The sequence below is a fragment of the Panthera pardus genome, unplaced genomic scaffold, assembly GCF_024362965.1.
Source record: "Panthera pardus isolate Hobbes unplaced genomic scaffold, ASM2436296v1 HiC_scaffold_17, whole genome shotgun sequence".
In the NCBI taxonomy this organism is placed as follows: domain Eukaryota; kingdom Metazoa; phylum Chordata; class Mammalia; order Carnivora; family Felidae; genus Panthera; species Panthera pardus.
The window spans coordinates 100,466,112-100,489,860 of NW_026526732.1; the positions used below are offsets into that span (position 1 = coordinate 100,466,112).

Consider the following 23,749-nt stretch of genomic DNA (forward strand, 5'->3'; position numbering starts at 1 on the left):
ATAAAGCTGTGATCAGGTATAGGTTTTTGTGTGAACATAGGTTTTCATTTCTCTAAATGCCTGGTAATCTAGAAATGGGCTTGAGATATAGAAAGGTTTGTGGTTTTTATTTTCATAGGGGACATTTCAAAATATATTTTGCAGGTCATGAGCTGACAAAATTATAGTTTTAAAATATACTTAAAACAAAATCAACTGCAGGGTGATCTGCAAAGAGCCCAAGATGTGAATATAGTAATCAACTCTTCTCAGTGTGCCTGGGACTTTCCTGGGTCTTTTTTCCCCACTTACTTTGTATCTCAGGAAACCCTGGAATTCCAATAACCAGGACAGTAGGCCACCCCTAGTTATAAAACCTACAGAGAGGCAACTGGGTGGCCCCATCAGTTGGACATCCGACTTCGGCTCAGGTCATGATCTCACGGTTTGTGAGTTTGAGCCCAGTGTCAGGCTTTGTGCTGACAGCTCGGAGCCTGGAGCCTGCTTCATATTCTGTGTCTCCCTCTCTCTCTGTCCCTCCCCTGCTCACGTTCTCTCTCTCCCTCCCTCAGTCTCCCCCTCCCCCCCCCCCCGCCCCGCTCTCAAAAATAAGTAAACGTTTAAAAAAATTTTTTTTAAACCTGCAGATAAGTAAATGACTGTTGTTTGACCAAGTTACCTAAACTCTGAACTTTTAGTTTCCTCATCTAAAAAATAAGGATAATTCCTTACTGAGTCTTTGAAAAGCTGGGTATGCAGTTAATCAAAAAAAGTTAGCTTCCTTGTCTGTTAAGCCTCAGGCTAGTAACAAAAGTATTATGTTGTTTTCATAACCCAATTCTATACTTTAGATAACAAACCTTTTCATTTTCTTAGCAGTGCCAACTCAATCAGGATGAGGGGAGCATTTATTCTTAAGGGCTGTCCTGACAGTTGGTGCCTTGATCATGTGTCAATAAGCAACAGGAATGCTAACAAGGGAGAAAGGAGAGTAGATATGGAAGAACCTCCCCTCCCAACCCCACTGACCTGTTAGTTTCTAAGAGTTGCTTGCATCTGTTGCTGAGTAACAAATTATTGTGAAGTTTAACAGCTGAAGCCAGCAATCCTTTGTCTCCCTCAGTCTGTGGGGTTCAGGAATCCCACAGAGGCTTAGCCCAGTGGTTCTGGCTCAGGGTGTTTCAAGCAGCTAAAGGTGTGCTGCCCCCGTCTGAAGCCCCCTGGGGCCAGAGGTCTGCTGCCAGACTCACTCAGGTGGTCATCAGCAGAGGGCCTCAGTTCTTGCCATGCTGGCCTCCCCCATAGGACTGCTCACAGCATGTAGCTGGCTCTTTCCAGGGCTAGTGATCTGAAAAAGAGACAGAGAAACACAGGGACTGACAATTATGGAAGTTATGGTGATTTTAAAAGCCTAATCCAAGAAGGGTCATGCCATCCCTTTTGCTGTTTTCTGTTGGTCGTGCACAGAACCCTTGTTCACTGTGGGAGTGGATTGTTTGGGGGTGGACATCTTAAAGGCCGCCCTTTCACAGATACCACATTCACTGTAAGGAACCTTGACCATCTAAATTTGTTTTTTTTTTTTAACATTCATTTATTGTATTATTGTTGAGAGACAGAGACAGAGTACGAGCAGGGGAGGGGCAGAGAAAGACACAAAATCCAAAGCAGGCTCCAGGCTCTGAGCTGTCAGCACAGAGCATGACGTGGGGCTTGAACCCACAAACCGTAAGATCATGGCCTGAGCCGAAGTCGGATACTTTACCAACTCAGGCACCCAGGAACCTTGACCATCTAATCCAGATAATGAAACCAGTAAGAAATGGCTCCGTTTCGGGGCACCTGGGTGGCTCAGTTGGTTAAGTGTCTGACTTCAGCCCAGGTCATGATCTTGCAGTTTATGAGTTCAAGCCCCGCATCAGGCTCTGTGCTGACAGCTCAGAGCCTGGAGCCTGCTTTGGATTCTGTGTCTCCCTCACTCTCTGCCCCTCCACCATTCACGCTCTGTCTCTCTCTCTCTCAAAAATAAACAAACACTTAAAAAAAAAAAAAAAAAGAAAGAAAAGGCTCAGTTTAGGACTGATGGTAACAGGGTCCAAGCCAGAGCCTACATACCAGCCAGTGTCTACATTCTAACGGTTGCCCACTTCTTCTCCTTCCAAGGAAGACACACAATTGGCTGTGGCCAAGTAAGTATGTACCATGATTTCTGGTGGTGGCACCCATTCAGTGGCATCCCACATTGCCTAGTCCAATCCAGTTAAACAAGTAGTTACTCAATTCCTTCTGTGTGCCAAGAACACCTGCTGGGGATTGTAGGGAGTGAGAGAGAAGTTTGCTGCCCTCATGGAGCTTTGCATACTTAGCCACCACTGATGCCTGGTTCAGGAGGTGGTGATAGGCATTAGGGCTCTTTCTTACTGACAGACATTCCAGAATGGGGAAAGAGAATTTAGAGTGATTTAATGCATGCTGGTTATATGTGATGTGTACTGTGTAACACAGTGTTTGAAAGATAAGAGAACTGATTTCTAACTTAATGGAGTTTTATTTCAGCTTGAGAGATGAGTTGAAATGATTTTTTGTTGTTGTGTTTTTCTGGTGGGTGGAGTTAGAGCAAACCGGGAATTGTAACAAAATTTGTTACAATGAAAAATAGTTTGTCCTTGAGACCACAGTCCTTGTCTAGACTCTGTTGGTGTAATGCAATATATGGATACTGTCTGGGTGACAGAAGTTGAAGAACTACAGGCGATTTACTAGCGTTCACAAGCCCAATAGATAGATATAGATATAGATATAGATATATAAAACAGTGGTTCCCAAAGATGGCTGTTCATCTTAATTACCTCAGTAACTTTTCAAAAAGACAAATTTCTCAGTCTCTAGACTATTGAATCAGAATTTCTAAGAGTGGGTGCCAGACATTTCTAGGGGTGGGACCATAGCGTTGTATTTTTTAAAGCTCCTAGGTGATTCTCAGATGCACACGAATTTGAGAACTCTGATAAGAAACTCTAAAAGGCAAGAAGGCATTCATTCACTCATTCATTCATGGTTTCAACCAGTAATCAGCCATCTGTCGGGCATTGATCCAGGAGGCTCTTTGGAGATAACAAATGGGAACATCAGAAGGTTGCCCTTGAAGAGCTTAACGCTTAATTAGGATTGTGAACAAATGAACAGATAATTACAGTATAACTGATAATCACATCATTTAAAATATAAGCCTATAATTTTATCACTGATTGAGATATAGTGGAAGTGGTGATGGGCACATGAAAAGGAGGCAAGGAGGATTTTGCTGCTCTCTTTTCCATCATCTTCCCATCTAGGGAAGATGTCTGGGGCCTCTGTTACTAAGCATCATAGGTGAGGTTTTTTAACTTGATGATGTTGTTTAAAAGAAAGTTAATCGGGGTGCCTGGGTGGCTCAGTCAGTTAAGTGTCCCACTCACGAGTTCGAGCCCCACTTTTGGCTCTGCGCTGACAGCACAGAGCCTACTTGGGATTCTCTCTCTGACACTCCCCTGCACTTGTTCTTGTGAATGTGTGTTCTCTCTCTCTCTCTGTCTCTCAAAAATAAATAAATTTTTGAAAAAAACAAAAGTTAATTATCTCATGGATATGAACTCAGACAATCTTTATACATATTGTCACCATCCTTTTAATAAGCATATGAAAATGCTTCTGTGAAAGTTTACATGGGCTGTGTTAAGAGCAATAGATCATAGCGTAGGAAAACTGGCTTCACATTTTGTCTCCACCCAAGCCCTGTGACCTTTGTCAACTCAGCTACCTCTCCAGTTGTAATAAATGAATAAATTCATAGGGCATCTTCCACATGCTAGTTGCTGGGAATACAAAAAAGGCGTCTCAGATACAGACGGCCTTTCACTCTGTACTGAAGATGGTATGAACTCCGATCTTCTCTTCCACTCACAGAGGAGTCTATGACAACATCCCCTTTACATTCCGGAGAGATTTACCTAGAGTCTCTTAAAAATCTCCATATTCATAAGTGTCATTATGGCATGTGATCCGTCCAAAATATAGAATATCAGAGCTGTGAGCGGTGGATATGAGCATGTTTTGTTGCCCATGACCTTTGTGGGGAATTCCGATTATGACTTAGCAAAACTTTCATAAATACTGAGTGTGAAGTTGGCCAATGCCAAAGGCTTTTGTAATGATGATAATAACACATATATATGCAACATGTATTGTGTGCCATGCACTCACTATTCCAAGTATTTGACATGTATTGATTTATTTAATCGTATGAGGAATGTACTGTAATTATATTTATTTTACAAAGGCATGCGTGAAAGGGTGAGTCCCTTGCCCAAGCTCACATGGCTAGTAAATGGTGGAGCAGGGATTTGAACCCAGGTTGTGTGACTCCAGAGCATGTGCTCCTAACCACTGCTTCCCCAAAATGATTGACTCACACCATCTAGTACTATGCGTTTCAAGAAGATAGGGTCACGTCTGTATTGGTCACTGTTGCTTCAATCTGCTGTGTGGCACATGGTAGGCATTTGTTAACTCAGATGACTGGTAGAGTGAAGAGCAGTCCTGTGAGAATTTTTGGGAGTGCAAAAATAAAACCAGTCACGGGGTTGACCCAATCCCTGCACTTGATCTTTTTTGCCTTGGTCTCTCACTTGCAGCCTTATGGGGATTAATTATTTATTGTCAGCAAGACCGTGAGAGCAGAATTCTGAGCCATCTGCAGCCATCTGGCCTTCATCCACCTGCAAGGAGTATTCTCTGTGTACATTAGCATGGTCTTTTTCCCAATGACCGTGTGCTTCACCCAAGTAGAAGTCATCACCAGTTCTTAATTTTGGTGTTAAGTGAGGATGAAGTTGTCATCTTTAAGGTAATAGAATTCTACAAGAGTAATTTTTTTTTTCCAGTGAACCCCTCTCCAAACACTTGTTGGGTAAATGGGTTGGTTTGTGGGGGCCCTTTCCTCCCCCTCCTGAGGACTGGGGGGGGGGGGGACTTTGAACTTGGTGGCACAGTCTTTTCTTTAGCTATAGATAAGAATTCCCCTAGAGAAAAGTTGGAAGGTTATGTTACTCTCCCTCTTCACACTGCTGAAAAATGTATCTACATCTGAATTCTCAGATTGAGTATATTTTTGTATTGCCTTCCAAAATTAGAAAAACCCATCTCTCTCTCTGAAGAAATTCCTTCTGCTGTTTAAGGGTGTGTGTGTTAATCATTGTGGTATTTTGTTATTGTTTGTTTCACACCTTATGAGGAGAACATCTCTGTCAGAGCTCCACATCCCTAGCACGGAAGAGCTCTTCTCTGGGGAACACCTTCTACAACTAGGACTTAGTCCGTGTTTTAGGAAGCTGTTATTGTGGGTTAGTGTGTGCCACTGCTTGATGCTGTCTTCCCTCTGTTTTATTTTGTAATAGAAGGTTTATCTTCTCATTTAGGTATCACCAATACATAATCATTGCACACATAGAACAAACTGGCGTACTTGCCCTTTGAGGGATGTGGGCTTTACCTGAGGAAGTGCAGAGTATGTTCCGTAATACCTGGAAACATAAGTATCCAAGTTGAAGTTTGCTGTTTGCTAAATGAGTTGTCAAGACAGCAAAGCTGTAAGAGGTCAATGGGAGAGCCTTTGTAACACCTGATCTGGGCCTTAGAGAGGGGTTGGAAGTGAAGACCAGGGAGAGCAGAGAGAAAGACCCATAGATGATTGATTCACTGGAGGGCAAAGCCACCAGAGTGACTCTACTCCTTTGGAAGACTGTCCTCCCACAGTGGCGAAAATAGTACCTCTTAAGTAACTGGTGGCAACCAAGGATGGGGAGATGGGCACTTCTCTTTTAACCTGTCTGATCTTACCCATGTACTAAGGAAACCTGATTATTGCAATATTTAAAATCCACCCCTCCCCAAATTAAACATACCAGAATGAAGCTGTTCAGCTTTCTTTAGCCATGTGGCTAACCTGAAGCAGTCCTTTGTAGTGCATATCAGCGCCCGAATTTGGCAGTTATTTATCTGAAGCTCCAAATAGAACTGTGTTTTCTGTACATGTATGATAAGACACATGCTTGTGTCAGAGCGTTAACAAGAGTTTCATATTTTATATTTTAATGTTAACATTTCTGAGCAAGGTATGGCTCATGTTCCTCCTCTCATTCTGGACCTGATTTTCTCCAACCTAGAGAAACCTTTTTACGTTCCGGAAACAGTGTTGTGACTACCAAATTAAAGCACTATTTGATTTTTCGTGTTATTGGCAGCCAACCCGAAGAATGTTCCCATGCCTGCTTAATGCACGTTGACTGTTAAAGAGATGAATGGGTAGGAGAAGAAAAAACGGAGGGAAATTTCATCCTGAACCCTTACAGCTCATCAGCTCCAATGACTCATTTTTAGATGAACTGTGACAATTCAAAAAATAAATACAACAGGATATGATGGAAGTTATGCTAAACAGTAGTTAAACGTCTGCAGTAAACACATTTTTAAGCCAAAAACAACGTGACTCAAATGATACCACAGGAAAAGGAGTTTTCACAGCAAGCTGCCTGCTACCATTGCCTTAGCAGCAAGAAAAGCCAAGACTTGACTCTGAAGATTTTTCCTGCTGTGAGTTTAGGAAATTAACTTTCTTTACTATCATCATTTTTTAAAAAACCTTGTCTTTTAAGACCAATTTGCCCTAAGATCTTAGTACTTTACAGTTGGTGATCAGCCTTCCCGCTTCCTCCTGCTCCAGAGGTAAACAGCCAACATGATTCATGTTTGCATTCTCTCTCTCTCTTTTTTTTTTTTTTTTTTTTAAACATTGATTTATTTTTCAGAGAGCACGAGCAGGGGAGAGGCAGAGAGAGGGAGACACAGAATCTGAAGCAGGCTCCAGGCTCCAAGCTGTTAGCACAGAGCCCAGCACAGGGCTCGAACTCACAAGCTGTGAGACCATGACCTGAGCCGAAGTTAGCTGCCTAACCAACCAAGCCACCCAGGCGCCCCAGCGTTTGCATTCTTATCAAAACCAAAAGCTCATCTTGAGAACTGTGATGGAAGCAACTTTCTACACTGTCTCTCATTTACCCCAGCACCCTTTTGTTGTCACACACACCTCCATTCTGTCACATTTTGTTGCCCCTCTTGGGACCAAATAGAGAGAGGGGCACACTGATTTGCTTAAAGCTTATTTTGATGTCTTTTTTTTTTTTTTTTTTTCCCAAACAGGCCTCTAGCAAATTCTTTGATAATAGATCAAAGAGAACACTAATGCTTATTTAAACTCATGCAGGTGATTCACCTGAGCATAACCCCCTTATGGAGGGAGCTGACAGGTGGATTTTCCACATAAGCAGGGCTCTCTTTGGAGGATGCCGTTTTTGCCCTTTTTTTTTGTTCTGCTTTCGTCAGTACGTCCAGGTTTCTGCATTTTGTGCAGTGGTAGTTCCGATGTTTTCTCTTACATTCAGGCCTGAGGCTCACCTCAGTCCTAAAACTCTTAGTATATGTGGCAGAAACTTGCACCAGGACACAGAGTTAATACTTGATTCAGATGCAGGTATGCTAAACTCTCTCACACCCTCTTATAATCTAGTAATTTATGGAAAGTGACCAGCCTTGATTAATCAGTTTCCTTAGTGAGATCCTTACAATGAGGCACAGTTATAATACAGTTGCATTGTTACCAAAGACATTCCAGAATTTGATAGTAGGAAGTGGCTTTCAACTCAGGGTGTCTTTTGGAAAATGTGCATAAAAGAGGAATAATTTAAAATCTAATTTACCTGCCTCTGTTTCCTACCCTTATCCCATTTTTATTGAACTTATTTTCTGTGTGTGGCCTATGAACTGGTGAACACTTTGAATACTGTTTAGATTGGAATTTATTTTTAACAGATCCTGTTCCTCCCTATCGTGACCTGTAATTCTGGGAAGCCTTGTAGTTTGAGTGGGCATCAGAGACTTAGGGTTACAGAGGATGGGGAAGCGATGCTTGGCTTGATTTCAGTATGATCGGGTTCCTGAGAGGTGCTGACCATGCCCTTTTCCTGTCTGTGTGGGGAACCAGCCAGACCAAAGAATGGCTTATTCTTTTGCTTCATTTAGGACCGAAGCTCCTCTTCCATGGGCCCAGTGCCTGGGCTTGGCCCCTGGTAGTACAATTGTACGGAACAGCTGTGTTCCCACTTGGCCCAGCTTGCCCAAGCTGCTGGTAGGATGATTCAGGTTATTGAGAAGTGATGTCTCTGGCCCGTGGGTGGCTTGGATGACAGGGGACAAGCCGCAGACCTGGCAGTACGTTTGGATGTCTTGTGCAAAGTGGGTCATGCCATTCCCAGGATTCCAGATCACTAGCAAAGTGTCAGGGGTTTTGCAGGGCCCTTTGCCCCTCCTGTTCCTTTAGAAAAGTGCAAGACTGTCGAGGTGGGCCCACAGGCCACTCAGCAAGTGCCCAATTCACCCAGCAGGGTGCACCAGCCCAGCCTGGCAGTGAAGAATTCATTTGCTGAGACCTTTTGTACTGTTCCCGTGGCACGGCAGATAGGCTCAGCAAGGGAGATGAGGAGAAAAAGGGCATGGTGCTGGCAGGCAGGCTGCAGCCAGGAGGATGAGGGGACGGTGGCAGCAAGAGCAATTAAGGTTTGGCATCTTCTGTTCTCCGCCTTTGGGGCACATGCTCTCTGCAAGTTGTGCCATGTGGTTGCTTTCTGTGGACCAGCACTGAGTGAGCTCCGGGTGCCAGGCGTGGAGTGGGGGACAGAAGGCCTCCTTCACTGCTGTCATCCACTACCCCTGGCCTAGCCTGGGGCCTCTGAGCATGCCAGGCACCTGCTGGCCTTGGAGCCATTGCATCCTCCTGTCACTCTAACTGGAATGCCCTGTGCTTTGGTGCTCTGTCCACCCGGGTGCCTGCCTGCTCTCTTGTCACTTTCTCTAACTACGTTTTCCAAAGTAGTTCGTGCTCCATGGTCCTACCCCCTTTCCCCTGCTATATGATGTTCTTGCTGATAGTCACTCTACATAACAGATTATCTGTACATGTGTATGCGTGTGTGTGTGTGTGTGTATTTCTCCGTCAGCCTGGAATTCTGTCTTGTTCCCTGTTCCATCCCTCAGGGCCTTCATGCCCGGCATGTAGTAGGCGCTTGGTAAGTGGACGGTGTGGGTGAGAAAAGTGACTATATGGTGCCGGGGGATGCTGGATGCATGGTTGGCTGGACAGAACCGGAGCTTACGCTGAGTCAACAATGAAAGTAAACCTTGGGCGACTGTCTCTTGGTAACCTGTGAAAATAACAAACAACCGTGTCTACGGTATGTGTCCGGCCGTGGGCGTGGTGGGGGAGAGTTTGGGGGAAACATTTAACACGTCAAGAGTCCAGCCCAGAATTGGGCCTGTGGTTCACAGTCAGGACTCTGCTGACTGAGGACCTGTGTGCCAGGCGCCTCCTCTGCCCTTCCTTTCTCCCCCTTCACTGTAGACGTTTCAGGAGTAATGCACCACTCTCTTGTTACTCCCCATGTGTGTCCTTTCAGAGAGGTTTGGCTGGCTGCTTCGTATGTTCCTAAATTTGACTGGGAGAAGTTCTGCCAACCTAAGACAAGAATTCCCAAGCTAAGAAGAAATGCAGTCTAAGAACAGATGTGCTGTTTGTGAGAAAATCACCTCTTGTGTGTGCTTTTTTAAGGACGTTTCATCTTAGAAAGACAGAAGAGTGCTCCTGTGCCTGCCAGCTTCTGAGGGGTTTCTGTGCAGCATGGGTTTAGCCTGGGATTACTCAGGACAGATGGCTTGTGACAGAATTCTTTAATATCTCCAAATACTAAATTTCACAGTTTCTTCTGGTAACCTGCTGCTGGCTTCCATATTCTTGGACTGAAACTTTACCTTATGTTTAGTCAAGCTGCTTTTCTGTTGCTGTGACAGTAGCCTGGATTGTCACATTGAACTATGTGCTAGGCATTGGTCTTAGGACGATAGGTCATTCTACCATTTTCTCCAAGACCGCTGATGTCCCCACCCCACCCCCCACCCCCTACCCCCTACCCCCTACCCCCTGCCAACCCCTTCCCACGGATCTGTTTCCAATCGTTTTTAACATTTTTTCCTTCTTCCTTCTTATGTTGTTCTTGTATCCTTATGTTTAAAAAGGGTGGGGTGTGCCTGGGTGGCTCAGTGTCCGACTTTGGCTCAGGTCATGATCTTGCAGTCCATGAGTTCAAGCCCCACATCAGGCTCTGTGCTGACAGCTTGGAGCCTGGATCCTGCTTCAGATTCTGTGTCTCCTTCTCTCTCTGCCCCTCTCCCACTCATGCTCTGTCTGTCTCTCTCTCTCTCTCTCTCAAAAAATAAACATTAAAAAAGAAAAAGTGGCTACAGCCCCTCTGAAAGTCCTCTTGGTTAAAATTTAGAATTATTCCCTTATTGCTTTTGTCAGGTAGTTTCCTAATGTTAGATCCCAGAATACTGTTACTTGAGTGTTATCTTCATGGCTTGCTATTAAGTATGCAACTTGTTTTAGTATGCATTATTCTAACATCTACTCATTTGCTACATGAGTTTTGGTCTTGGTTTATAGCATCTGGCTTCTTCCTGCACCACGAATGTCTAGTTTGTTCTGGGTGTCTAGGTATGCTCCTTTGTGTCTGTTCCTATCCCTCGTACATAGTAAGTGCTTGATAATTTGTGTATCTGATTAGTACGTTCATTTTAGCCTTGTCTTCCCTGTTCAGACAATGCCTCACACTGACCAGCTCCTCTCTCGTGTGATGTTATCAACGTACCCACCTTCCATTGCTGTCCCCATAGGGGGTGTTAGGACTTGAAGGGGACATTGTGGGTGGGTTTCATGATGACTGGGGGCTCACTGATAGTATTGAGTACACAGGGATCAGGGATGGAAGGCCAGCAGTGCCCCTCCTGAGAAGTGCCAATGGCCACAGATGGTTGGCAGTATTCATTATGGAGTTGAACCTATTGCAGACATACAGTAGGAGACCTTTATTGAGGGCTCACTACATGCCTGGCACTGCTCTCAAGGTCTTACGTATATTAAGTCATTTGATTTTCTTAACCTTTGAGACAATTACTTTACATTTCCCCCCATTTTATAGATAGGAGGTTAAATAACTTGTCCAAAGTTACATTGCTAATAGGTGGAAAAATGGGTTTCAAACCCAAGCTGTGTGATGAAGAGCCCAGCACTGGGCCACCTAATCACCTGCTAACCTATTACACCTCTATACCTGCTCTCAGCCCCTTTGTGTTTAATACCTGAGTTTTATATGTGTAATGAGCTCCATTATAAGCTATATACCCATTAAGTAATAGCCGGATGTAGATTTCAAACTGTTGTGGAAGAGGTGGGTTTGTCCCCAGTGGGCAGCTTATCCATCAGTAATTCATCCAGTAGTCATGGTGTTCACCACCTCGTTCCTCCTTGTGCTTGTTTGCTCTGATCGGAGGCAAAGGGGACGGTCCACAATCCATCACAGTTGAAGCTAACTGTATTAGAGTGATTTTGGTTACACAAAAACATGATGTTTGTCTTCTAAAACTTACGTATTTTAGATGATTTCCAGTAGATGATGAAAAATAATTGGATATGGTTAATTTATTTTTTAACTGCAGGACTTTTAATAGATAAAGCAATTTTTTGTTTTAGAGAGAGAGAGCGAGAGGGAGAGAGAGAGAGCGCGCGCGCACAAGCGGGGGAGGGGCAGAGAGAGAGGGAGACACAGAATCCCAAGCAGGCTCCAGGCTCTGAGCTGTCAGCACAGAGCCCATGTGGAGCTCGAACTCATGAACTGTGAGATCATGACCTGAGCTGAAGTTGGATACTTGGCTGAAGGAGCCACCCAGCTACCCCTCTCAAGATTTTTTAGAATTATCTATCCCCCAAAGAGGTTCCGTCTGGGAGAGGAAGATGACTCAGGACCAGAATGGTCTTAGGAATATAGTATGTTAAAAAGCTGTCTAATTTCTGAGTTTCAGAAGGGACCTAGTACTGTGATTGTATACTTATTAAGGGACCTAATTGTTGACACTTCAACATGTGGGAGTTGGTGGCTTCATGGTTTCCAGCCATGGGTTGAGAGAGTCAGTATGTTCCCTGCTCACCCTCACCCCCACCCTGGGGGGCAGCACAGATGTCAGAACAGAACCTGGTAACTACTACTTTCTAAGTGTTCTTGCTGGTTCCACCTGTCTCTTTCTCACTCCCGGCTGGATTCTCTGTCTCACTGCCGGCTGGACTGACTCAGTTGTAACTACTAGAGTCCATGGATAAATCGTCAAAGAATATGTATACTTCAGTGCCATAAGCCAAAGAAGAGAAGTATCGTTAAGTTATTGACAGCTTACTTAGTTAATAAAACCAATTTTGCCTTTGCCCTTTGCAGGTAAAATATTTGTGGTTATTTCTGTAAGAGTAGTGACCAGGAAAATTGAAAATGTATGCCTTCTAACTTTAATGTAGAAAATCTAGTCAATATACATGTGAAAAGATGCTTAGCTATACTATAAATGGAAATCTTAAATGGAGGGGTTGGAGGGAGCTATAAAGTCTTAGAAGATGAAGGTAGACGTGTAACTACTGGTAGGAGACCGTATCTCCAAGATGTTTCAAGTGAAGGCAAGCAGGTAGTATGTACTCCCCTTGATATAACGTTGTTTTCCGTGTAATTTTTTTTTACTGTGACCTCCACAGCAAGAGTATATTTTATATTACAACAGAGTACATAGTACTTATACATCATCATACTAATGTAATACAGTAACACTGAAGACAGGAAAATATTCGTTCTCACTAGGGGCAAAGCAGTCTTGGTTATTATTTCTATTATTACTAATAAAATTATTAATGCTAAGGTGACCTGTCATCTATTAATGGATTGAAATCCACAATTGTAAAAACACCCATTTGGCATCACTCCTTTTGTGCTCAGAAGAGAAAAATCTCTAGAGGTATGTCCAAGAAAAGTTACCATTAGGTTCCTTTGAAAAGTGGGGCTTTGGGATTGTGGTTGGAGCAAAGCGATGAAATTTTTTTTACCGTCTCTTTTCATTTTTAATATTTGAATTTTTTATCATGGACATGAAGTATTTTTAAATAGTAATTGATGCAAATAGCAAATCTCTGTACTGTGGCCTTCCTTTCCTAACATGGCTCTTCCCATCTTGGCTACAGTCTTTCTTCAAGCTTTGGTTCTTGCCCAGATGGGATTGTCTCCCGTCTGCCACCTTTTTCAGCCCGGTTCCACTTTTCTCCCCACTGAGATTCCAGCTTCACGGGAAGCATTTTTATGGAACTGCGAAAAGAAGTTCAGAAAACTGGCACTTCATTTATAACGTGAATTCACGAGATTCTGTCTTTACTTTTGATTTCCAAATTAGACCTAGCACACAAGTTACTTTGGGAATTCAAAAAAAAAAAAAAAAGCTTGAACATAACCTTGTCCATAGCACATCTTTGAAAAGAATTTGTTCTTGTTCTTTTATGAAAAAAACACTGTATAAAAAGCATTTTGAGTAGAGATTAATCAATGTCTGTTTTTCTTAATAGGTTTTAAAATGGAAAATTTTGATGCATCACTTAGTACCTATTTCAAGGCATTGCTAGGCCCCCGAGGTAAGGTGGTTTTTGGTTTTGCTCCCCTCCCTTTAGAGACACTTATAAATATTGCATGAAGAGATTCTAGAAAACATTAGCGTCTTCTGTGATAAGACCAGTGCTTTGTCCTGGATAACAAGGGGCTTGGAGAAGTCCTGTGACACTCTTGAAGCAGTGCAGTGTCCCCTGTGACACAGCTGCTGTGACCCTCTGGTGACGTTAGCTGGAGATCATATTGTGCTGGAAAGCTTGTAGCCTGAGAATGCTGCACATTTCACCATTATTGGTGCTGGGTTTTCCTCAGTTCTTCTGAGTATCCAGCTGAAACTGGTTTCCAAAATGCACTGCTGTGGTGGTTTAAAACTCTTCCCCTTTTATAATTTTCAGGGCTTGTTGTCCTTTCACGTTGTGTCACATCAGTGGGTAAATAGATACACCTGATCTCACTTTTTATGCTTAATCGTTTTGTTTCCTTTTAGGAAGTAAATCGGCTCCATGTTGCTTTTTTTGAACGTCACCTGTCATGTCTCTTGATGTGTCTATAAAGAAGGAACTTTATAGGTTTACAGAAAGAGTCATTAAAAAACTGCAAGAAGCTTTTAAACAAATGAAAAGGTTGTCAGTTTCATTTACGATTTTTAAAGTACAAAAGAAAACAAAAGAAACTGCATTTCTTAGTATGGTAGAGTTAAAACATGAGGGTGTGGAGAAACAGTCTAATTGATAAGACCTCTTTGGAGGGTAGTCGTGTCTTCCATTGAAATCAAAAAGCACATGCCTTTCGACTCTGCTATTTGACTCCTAAGACTTGATCCTATAGCTAATCTTGATCATTATTGCAAAGATGTGAATAAGGATACTCCTTTATAGCATTGCTTGTAAAGATTGGAAATAATCTACATGCCCATCAGTAGGGGAACTGATTCAGTAAGTTAGCGTACAGCCAAATGAGCAAAACCAAATTAGATCATTTTTTTATGTGTTCTTGGGTTGAGATAATGCCTTATTTCAGCTTCATAGAACAAAAAAAGTCCAACTTTAAATGGCTGAAACAGTAACAAAAATGATCCGTTTACATTATCAAGATTGAGCAACTCCTGAGTTATTTCAGGGACCCAGCACACTTGTTCTTGTCATTTTCTACTTCACATTCTCAGTATATCAGCAGTTCTGCCCTTGGAAAAATCCTTCCACCTTTCATGGTTACTGGATGACCACAGCAGCTCCAGGCAGCACCTACGGAGGAGGAGGGAAAAATCTGTTCATTTGCATGCCTTTAAGAAGGAAACTCTTCACCAGGGCCTTTCACCCAGCTGTCATCTCCTCAAAGCTCAGTGGCCACAATTGCTTCACATGCCGTTGTCTGAACAAGTCACCAGAGAGTGGGCAAGGACTGCCATGGTTGGCTAGATCCCTAAAGACTTACTGCCTGGGGGCACCGTTGGGGCAGCCAGCCGCTCTGGCAGCACTTGGCAGTATGGATGGAGGCTGGATACTTGCAGATACGGCCTTACAAGATTTTAAAAGCAAGGTGTAAAAAAATAAAATAAGATGTAAGATAGAACATCAAATAAAAGGAAATGAGAGGGTTTTGTGTGTACATTTATTGTGTTTGTGATATGTATGTACACACAAGCATATGTAACTGTCTAATGTTAGTTGCTGTGTGGGAACTTGCTTTCTCACAGTTGACAACCAGGGCCTAGAGCTGAGAACAAAAGGTGCTACGAATCTCCTCCTTAAGTTCACTGTGGCCAGCCACCTCCCTGAAGGACTTCTAAGAACTACCAGTTCAGCAGAACTGTGGTAACCCCCTCTACCACCTTAGCATAAGTATCAGGGAGAGGGTGGAGGGCATATCCTCTTAAGCCAAGAGAGGAGCACTACAAAGAAACCCAGGGAGAATTTAGAATGTCTCTAAGAAAGGAGATTGACAGTCCATTCCCCAAATGGATGGGTGCTTTTCCTGCAAGATCAAGAGAAAAAGCATTGGAGAATGTAGCAAGATGGTCCAGTCAGGAGGTCCAAGAAGGAACAGAGACTTTCCCCACTAGATGCTGCTTCTCTGAAGCTGCAGAAGGCGAAAACTGCATGCGCCTCTGAGCTCCAGAGTGAGTGGCCTTAGAGGGTAGATCAGATTGAGGAGCAATAGGTTTTGGGGGCTCATCAAAGTAGCATGCAGACGGGAACATGCTGCGGAAGTGGCTTCCTGGGAGTCAGCCACAGGCAGAAGTTGACTCTTGCAGGGGACAGGTTAACGCCTAGGGGGTCTGGCTGCCAGAGAGTTTCTCCCCATCCAAGGAGAGGGCTGTCAGATTGCTGCTGGCAGCTCTGTGGAACTAATCTTCCTCCTCTCTGCCTAGGAAAAGGGTGGGGGAAGGGAGATCTGTCCTGCACATGTAGCGCCCCCTCCCCTGCCCCGAATCAGTGTAGGTCTTCCCTCTCAAGCTTCTGCTGCTCACATGGTTCCTTAAATAGTCACTTCACTGTCATTACTGCCTCATCTTTTTTTTTTTTTCTTTAAAATTATTGTCCTCTCTGCTGTTGACCATTGCACTCATAGCAGATGCTGCCTTTCTAATCAGTAATTGTTGCTAAGCTAGATAAATAACATGTTTTCTCTGAGTCTGCACATGCTGGGCAGACTGGCAGACACTTGACTTAAGATGAGGACTTTGGAGTTCAAAGACTGCCATTTCTGGAGTTTCATTACCCTGTCTGTGCATCATTCAGCAGATCTGGTCCATAAATACAGTTAGTAGAAACTTTAGCTTTGTCCTTGCTTTCTTTAAGATGCTTTGGAAAGGATTTTTTTTAATGTTTTTATTTTATGTAGAAGCCATGCATGATATACATGTTATTATTCAGAACATGTAACAAAGAGCTTCACCTTATATGACAAATATTGAAAACTCCTGCTTCCTCTTCCAACTGCTTTGCTGGCATTAGGAGCTTGAGTATTAGATGACTGTTACAAAATTATGGGGAAAGATTTTTAATGTTTGAAAAAAGTTGTGGTTTTTTTTTATCTGCCTTATTAATCACTGTGTGTTTTCCTTTTATTATTTTCCAGATACCAGAGTAAAAGGATGGTTTCTTCTGGACAATTATATACCTACTTTTATCTGCTCTGTCATATACTTACTAATTGTATGGCTGGGACCAAAATACATGAAGAATAGGCAGCCATTCTCTTGCCGGGGAATTTTAGTGGTGTATAACCTTGGCCTCACATTGCTGTCTCTCTATATGTTCTGTGAGGTAGGTCTCTTAAATGCGTTCCAGTCACCGTCCTGAATTGTGTTCCTAAATGAAGAAGGGCAGTGTGTCGGGGGTGGGATGGGTGCACCTGGAGGTCAAATACATGACTCCATTTTGAGTATGTTTTAAAATTGATTTTTCAAAATGCAAGAGTTGTTTGTACAAATACGCCTTTTAGAACATCTAAAATAGAAGACTTTGCTATCGATTCTTTGGTTATGTTTCATATTCAGAATTAAATATTTTCAGAAATACTTTTACGCAAGCAGAGCAAAGAATGGCAAATGAACAAAATGTGAAAAAAACAGACCTGTGAACATTTTATTGTTGAGCATTTAATAAATGCAGGGTTCTTGTTTGGAGGTGGTGAGGAAGGAAGTGGGTGGCAGTTGTGTTCAGTGTGCTTTATGGTAAGTCAGCCTCTTGCCTGGTCTGATAACTGTAAATAGCTTTGAGATTTGACAAGTTATTTTTTTAGAAGCTAAGAAGAGAGGATAGTGAGATCTGCGTTTAGGATTTGAATGGTCTAAGTTTGGGCCAAGTTATTTTTTCTGTGTAACTGGGATGTTGAAAGCCATGTTTGATGATCTCAAAGGCTAGCATTGTAGCTGAAGTAAAAAGGAAAGAAACTGGAATCAAAACTTAGGTCCTCCCTCTTTCCCGCAGTTATGTAAAACAGCCTTCAAAGCCAAGCGGGGGAGGGAAGCTGCCCTCCAAGGGTAAGCACGGCCTTTGTACGTTTTTAGGGGAGGGGACTTCACCTTTCAGGCTTGCAACACAAATGCCTCACCACACAAAAGTGTCGCTGAATCTCTGGGTGGGGAATTAAGCCATACATAAACATTTGCAAGCACTTCCATTTAGCTTTTTAACCTTTTATGGTGGCTTTAATTCTCCATGGGATAGTAAAGAAGAAATAGGGGAGGTGAGGGAGGGGAGAAACCAGGATGAATCTTGAAATTAGTGTTTAGAGGAAAGCATGAACCCCCCCATCAGCCGCAGGCCTCTCCATCTCTGTCTGCATGTGGCCGTGTGCAAGAGCGTGTCTGGGTTCATACGCCGGTGTGAAACACTGTCCGATTGCGAGAGGTATTGATTGGACCTGGGCCAGGTCTGTGTCCTGTTCTCCCAGGTAGGTTTCAGAAGGCAGCGAAAGAGTTTATGATTAGAACGGTAGATGCTACTATCATTACTTTTATGCTTGGTACTCTGTGAAATGCTTACAACCTCCCTTTTTGCTTTTTTCTGTCCTGTTCTAGAATGAAGGCAGTTTAATTAGCCTCCAAGGTGGATATTGCAGGACTGGAGGCAGGGACAGTGCGCAGGAGTGTCTCCCGGGCCCAGCACTGTGCACATCTCTGTGTTTAAGGAACAAAAGTGCAGCAGGTTGTCAGGTTTTCAGAGTGAACTGTTTACTTTCCCACAATTGATAGATGATACAGCTGTTTCTTTAAGAAAGCTTTTATAGAGTTTATTATTATGCATAACAATATTCTAGACAAAAAAATATTTAAGATTATTAAATCTTCTAGTGGTTAAGGATCTGCCTTTTCTGTTTCCCAAACCCTGGAGACAGAGCTATAACCTCATCATTTCACCTCTCTCAAACAGATAATTCTTGGGTAAAGAGGGGAAGCAAAGTGTTGTATAAATTGCTGCTGTATGCAGGTGACTGAACTTGGAAGGGTCGAGAAGCACCGTGGTAGGAAATACAGATTTTCCCTGACAGTTTGGTGAGGACTAGAGAAGACGTTGAGCAGTCTCAGCACTGGATAAAGAGGCTTAAGAAATATACAGTCGGAAAACAATTTTAACTCCTGATTTAGAGTGAGTACATTAAGCAGTAATAATAATAATTCCTTGGGGTGCCTGGGTGGCTCAGTTGGTTAAGTGTCCAACTTCAGCTTTGATCATGATCTCACAGCTCATGAGTTTGAGCCCCGTATCAGGCTATGTGCTGACAGCTCAGAGCCTGGAGCCTGCTTCAGATTCTGTGTCTCCCTCTCTGTTTCCCTCCCCGCTCATGCTCTGTCTCCTTCTCTCAAAAATTAATAAATGTTAAAAAAGATTTTAAAAAGTGTTTCAAAAAAAAAATTCCTTAATCAAGTTTCTAAAAATAAACCCAAATCAGATCTGCCTGAGTTTAAAACAAGCCCTGGTACTTCCCAAGTTAGATAGTATTTACATTTGATGTTTGTGTGACTTTTTTTCTGTATTTACATAAACCCATCAATAATAACACTGTAACATAACCTTTGTCAATTTTTTCATTTCATTTTAGCTACTGTTTTTCTTTAACTTAGCATTTATATTCCACTGAATATTAAAACATAGGAGGGTAGTCATGGGGTTTTATGACCAAAGTAAGGAGGGGACAGATCCCATTTGGGCCCCTCATCCCACAGAAAGGTCCCAAGAGCTGGAGCCATTTGTCTGCGGTCACACGGTTGGCAGGGTTGGCAGGGTCATGATTATTAGTCGTTATTTACCCTTCTGCTTATCTGTATACTTGGGTCCATAAGGAATTTAAAAAATAAATACGTAGTCATTGATATTTGTGTGTATTTAATCCTGTGGCATGAATTCACAGCTGCCTTGGCAAGTTCTAGGCTAATACAAATAAAATTAACTGTCACTCACAGGAGACAAAGAGAAATCTTGAAAGAAGGAAGGTAACAAGGAAGTAAAAGGGGGAGAGTCATTATAGCTTTAAAATTACCAGAAGAAGGAAAATAACAATGACTTTTAAAACTGTGAAACGGAGTTTAAAATGTAGAAAAAATTTAGACTTGTTTATAGTTAATGCATTTGATAGCAAGAAAATTGAAAGGAGAGACATGGCATTACTTCTTATTACCTCATGAGCTTGGTGTTTTATTTCTAAGAAAATGTTTCTGGATCCCTGATTTGAACAGTGGTATGTTTTAGATTGAAAGTCTAGGGCTTTATGGCAAGCCTTTTAACTTTTACGTATTAAATTAGGTGTTACCTAAAATCACAGTCAGTGACGAGGCTCAGAAATAAAATTTCAGTTAATAGAAAACAGCTTGGCTTGTGTCACTCACCATTGTAAATCTCTATCCTTAGTAGCAAATATAAAAATCTTATGTGCCTCTGAGAGGCAGGGCATATGTCATGCTTTATCGAAGCCCCACTGTTTCTCCAAACTATCTGTATGTCCCCGAGGTCCAGATTGAGAACCCCCAACCAGATAATGCCAGATGTGGCTTTTCCTCAACATGTGGTGTATGTCCAAGTTGGACTTGTTTCCACTGTCCCCTCTGGCAGGCTTTCTGAGCCACTTCTGACTCCTTTGTTAGTGTGCCAAACATGGGAGTCCCACTCGGGCAGCTGCTGTATGCCAACCATTTTGGTATATCTGCTCTCCACCTGCCTCTGGCCTCTTGTCCCCCTAAGCTGAGAGAACCTCATTGCTTGGTTTGTTACAGTCCAAAAGGGAGCATCCCTGTTGATCAGCCTGGGTCTCATGCACTCATCCTGGGACTCAGCAGTAGCTGCAGAGGAAGCAGGGTCAGTACTGCATGGTAGGCTTTGAACTTTAAGAACTTCTGGCCCCTTTCCTCAGGAGGAGATACTGATCTCTCAGCCTGCGCCTTCTGCTTAGCTCTACTCAAACCCCCCAATACCAGTGTCTTTCATTTTTCCCATCTACCCCCAAGAAACTTCCTTTCAGACCTAACCAAGCCCACCTTTATTTGACAGTCTCCATCTCATTCTTGAAAACTACTCAAAGATCAGTTCCCCTGTGAAGGCAGGAGGACACTGAGTCAGAAGACTCAAGCTCTAAAAGGCAGTGATTCTTTAGCCTCTCTTGTCTTCCTGCTATTCCCAACAAACATGACACATGGCTTTCCATTAAACCACTCCGTGGGTGTGGCCTCTGCCTCCTGTCCCTCACACAGATGATGCACTTACAGAATGGCTGTAATCTCCATGTCTCTTCCCTTTGTTAGTAGGGCTCCATCAAATGTATCCTGAGCATTGGGATAGAACAGTTGCAAATGCTAAAAGAAAAAAGAAAAGGCCTCAACCACCATTTTACTTTATTAACAACAAAAATCACAGATTACAAACAAGATTATTTTTCAAGTACTTATGTATCTGTATTCCCTTGCAGTTAGAACTGTCTCGAGCATTCAGAACATTTAACGTGTAATTTTAATACAACAATTGAGGGGCACCTGGGTGGCTCAGCCGTTTGCCTCTTACTTCAGCTCAGGTCAAGATCTCACAATTCGTGGGTTCGAGCCCCACGTCGGGCTTTGTGCTGACAACAAGCCTGGAACCTGCTTCAGATTCTGTGTCTCCCTTTCTCTCTGCCCCTCCCCTGCTCTCACTTTGTGTCTGTCTCTCTCTCTCTCTCTCTCTCTCTCTCTCTCTCTCTCTCTCTCTCAAAGATATACATACATAAGCAAGCAAGCAATGATTGATAGCTGACTGAATAGATGGATCTGGATTGGCATAGATCTAAAACATATTCTTTTTTACCCTCTGAATTTTTTATTTTAAATTATAACTTCAGGGGTGCCTGGGTGGCTCAGTTGGTTAAGCGTCTGACTTCGGCTCAGGTCATGATCTCACGGTCCATGAGTTTGAGCCCCGCGTCAGGCTCTGTGCTGACAGCTCAGAGCCTGGAGCCCGTTTCAGATTCTGTGTCTCCCTCTCTCTCTGCCCCTCCCCTGTTCATGCTCTGTCTCTGTCTCAAAAATAAATAAACGTTAAAAATAAATAAATAAATTGTAATTTCAGAACTACTTCAGAATATGAAAAATAAAATCACATAAACAATATCTACCTCATAAATATTGATCTTTTATTATCAGTTTGAATTGTTTACTTAAAAAAGAAAATATTACAAAAATGCATCTGAAGTACAGTCCCTTCCCAAATATAACTTCCCTCCAAAGTTCCTATGTTTCTTCTCTGGATATATTTTTATATTTTTCAATACATATGTATGTATACTTGATAGCACATAATATATTGTGAGGAATTTTTTTAACTTATGTAAATGGTTTACTGTGTCTACTCTTTCAAATAGCCTCCTTTTAGTCATTGTATTTTGAGATCAATCCATGTTGAAACTTACAGATTTAGGTAATTAATTTTAACTTCTTTATTATTTCAGTTTTACAATTTATCATACCATTTTGTGCAGTTCTCTTTGCATGGACATACAGGTTTCCAGTTGACAGTGTTATATTGAGTACTCTTGGTCTCCTTGTGCAAATATTGCTTGTTTTTGTTTGTTTTACCAGATATATACGTAGGAGGACTTTAATGACTGAATCTGATAGTCTCTTGTCTTTTAGTGGGGAAATTTAACCTATTTTCATTTAGTGTAGTGATTATTTTGGAATAATTTCTTTGACCTTTTTTATGTGTGTACATTTCTTTTTTCATTTACTGATTTAAAAATCATTCCTTCTAATTGTATATTTTAGTGTTACCCATAAGTTTTGAATATGCCTTTATGATTTCATAAAGTTTAAAGTGAATTATTCTTTCTATCTTCCTGAGTAACACAGGACCTTAGAAGTTTCTGCTCTGATCCCATCTTCCATGTCTCGGTTGTCGTGTTGAGTCCCAGCGTGTTCCAAGGTCCTGAACAGTCATCTTTACACTCTGGGGTTGCTCTTCTCTGTGCTATTGACCTGTGAAATTCATTCTTGCCTTTGAGTCTCGGTTTTCTTCTTCTAGAGTAGTTCTTTCCTGTGAAGACTAAACTCTTAGTCTCCATTTGAGCATCATTTTATTTGTCTCTAAGCTTGAATAGTATTTTAGTGGGGCATAGAATTCTAGATTATTTTTCTTCAGTGCTTTGAAGATTTATTCCAGGGAGGTCAGCTGCAGTCTTGTTTTTGTTCATTTGTAAGTAATCTTTTTTGTTCCAGGTACTTGTTAAGTTGCCTAAAAAACTAAAAACAGTTGCCTGGGTAGCCCTCTGCTTTCATGTAACTCATTCAGGACTTGTGAGCCTTCAGTCCAAAAGTTTACATATTCCATGAGTTGAGGAAAGTACTTTGCCATCGTTTGCTAGATTCTGGCTTCTCCTCCTCTCTCCGCGGTTAGACACATGCTAGATAGTCCCAGACTCCACACATGCTGTCTTTTGAATATTTGTGCCTCTTTATCTCAGTCCTCTGCATTCTTCTGATTCACCCACATTTTCATTTGTGTCTCCTGTCTCATCCATCTATTGAGTTTTTAAGTTCAAATGGCTGTATATCATTCATTTCTGAAAGTTTGCCACTTGTCTTTTTTTCACTCCATAACGTAGGAGCATCGCGGGTCTTTTTTTCTCTGTGATCGAGATATGACAGTTCTCTCCAAACTTAACCATTTGTTTTCAGCCACATTTGTGAGGTCATACCTCTGGGAATAATTATTAAATCTTAGTGAAATCTCTTCTTTGAAAACAAAAAGAGTTTGGTGTTCTGGATAAGCATCCCAAACTAGTTTTGCTGGGTGGGGTTATCTCAGGTAATGTGTCTTCCCCAAGTCAAAGATCTTAAAAGGACTTCAATGTAGGCAAACTTCCTCCTTTCTGAATAATGCGTTGGGGAGGGGCCTCACCTTACATTTAAGCATCAGAGGTGATGCACTTGTTTTGGAGGGTTCTGTGCAGCTTTTCTGTATATGAGTTTGTAGTGGGGGAGTGGGTTCTGTTTTTGTTCAGTTTGCTGCATTGCCAGAACCAGACGTCCGTACTTTTTTTTTCCTTTGCATCTTCTTTTGAAGACTTCTGATGCTTCTGATGCTTCTTTATTGGAAAGATGAAAGAAGTTTGCGAGATGGGTGTTCTGCTTGTGCCTTCTGACCTCTCTGTAATTGTGGGGTTGACACTGTTGAAGCAGCTGGGCAAGC

At 42.3% G+C, this 23,749-nt stretch overlaps 1 protein-coding gene across 2 annotated transcripts in view; it reads left to right on the top strand.

Moving 5' to 3' along the window:
* ELOVL5 (ELOVL fatty acid elongase 5) overlaps positions 1-23,749 on the top strand; it is an 80,956-nt gene that overhangs the window by 40,116 nt on the left and 17,091 nt on the right. The window contains exons 2-3 of one of the 2 annotated variants that reach the window (XM_019457428.2): positions 13,553-13,618; positions 16,674-16,861. In XM_019457428.2, coding sequence (XP_019312973.1) covers positions 13,561-13,618; positions 16,674-16,861 — 246 coding nt within the window. In that variant the 5' untranslated portion in view covers positions 13,553-13,560. Of the gene's footprint in view, positions 1-13,552; positions 13,619-14,191; positions 14,216-16,673; positions 16,862-23,749 lie in introns of those variants that run through there. The other variant, XM_019457427.2, reaches the window with a different exon arrangement.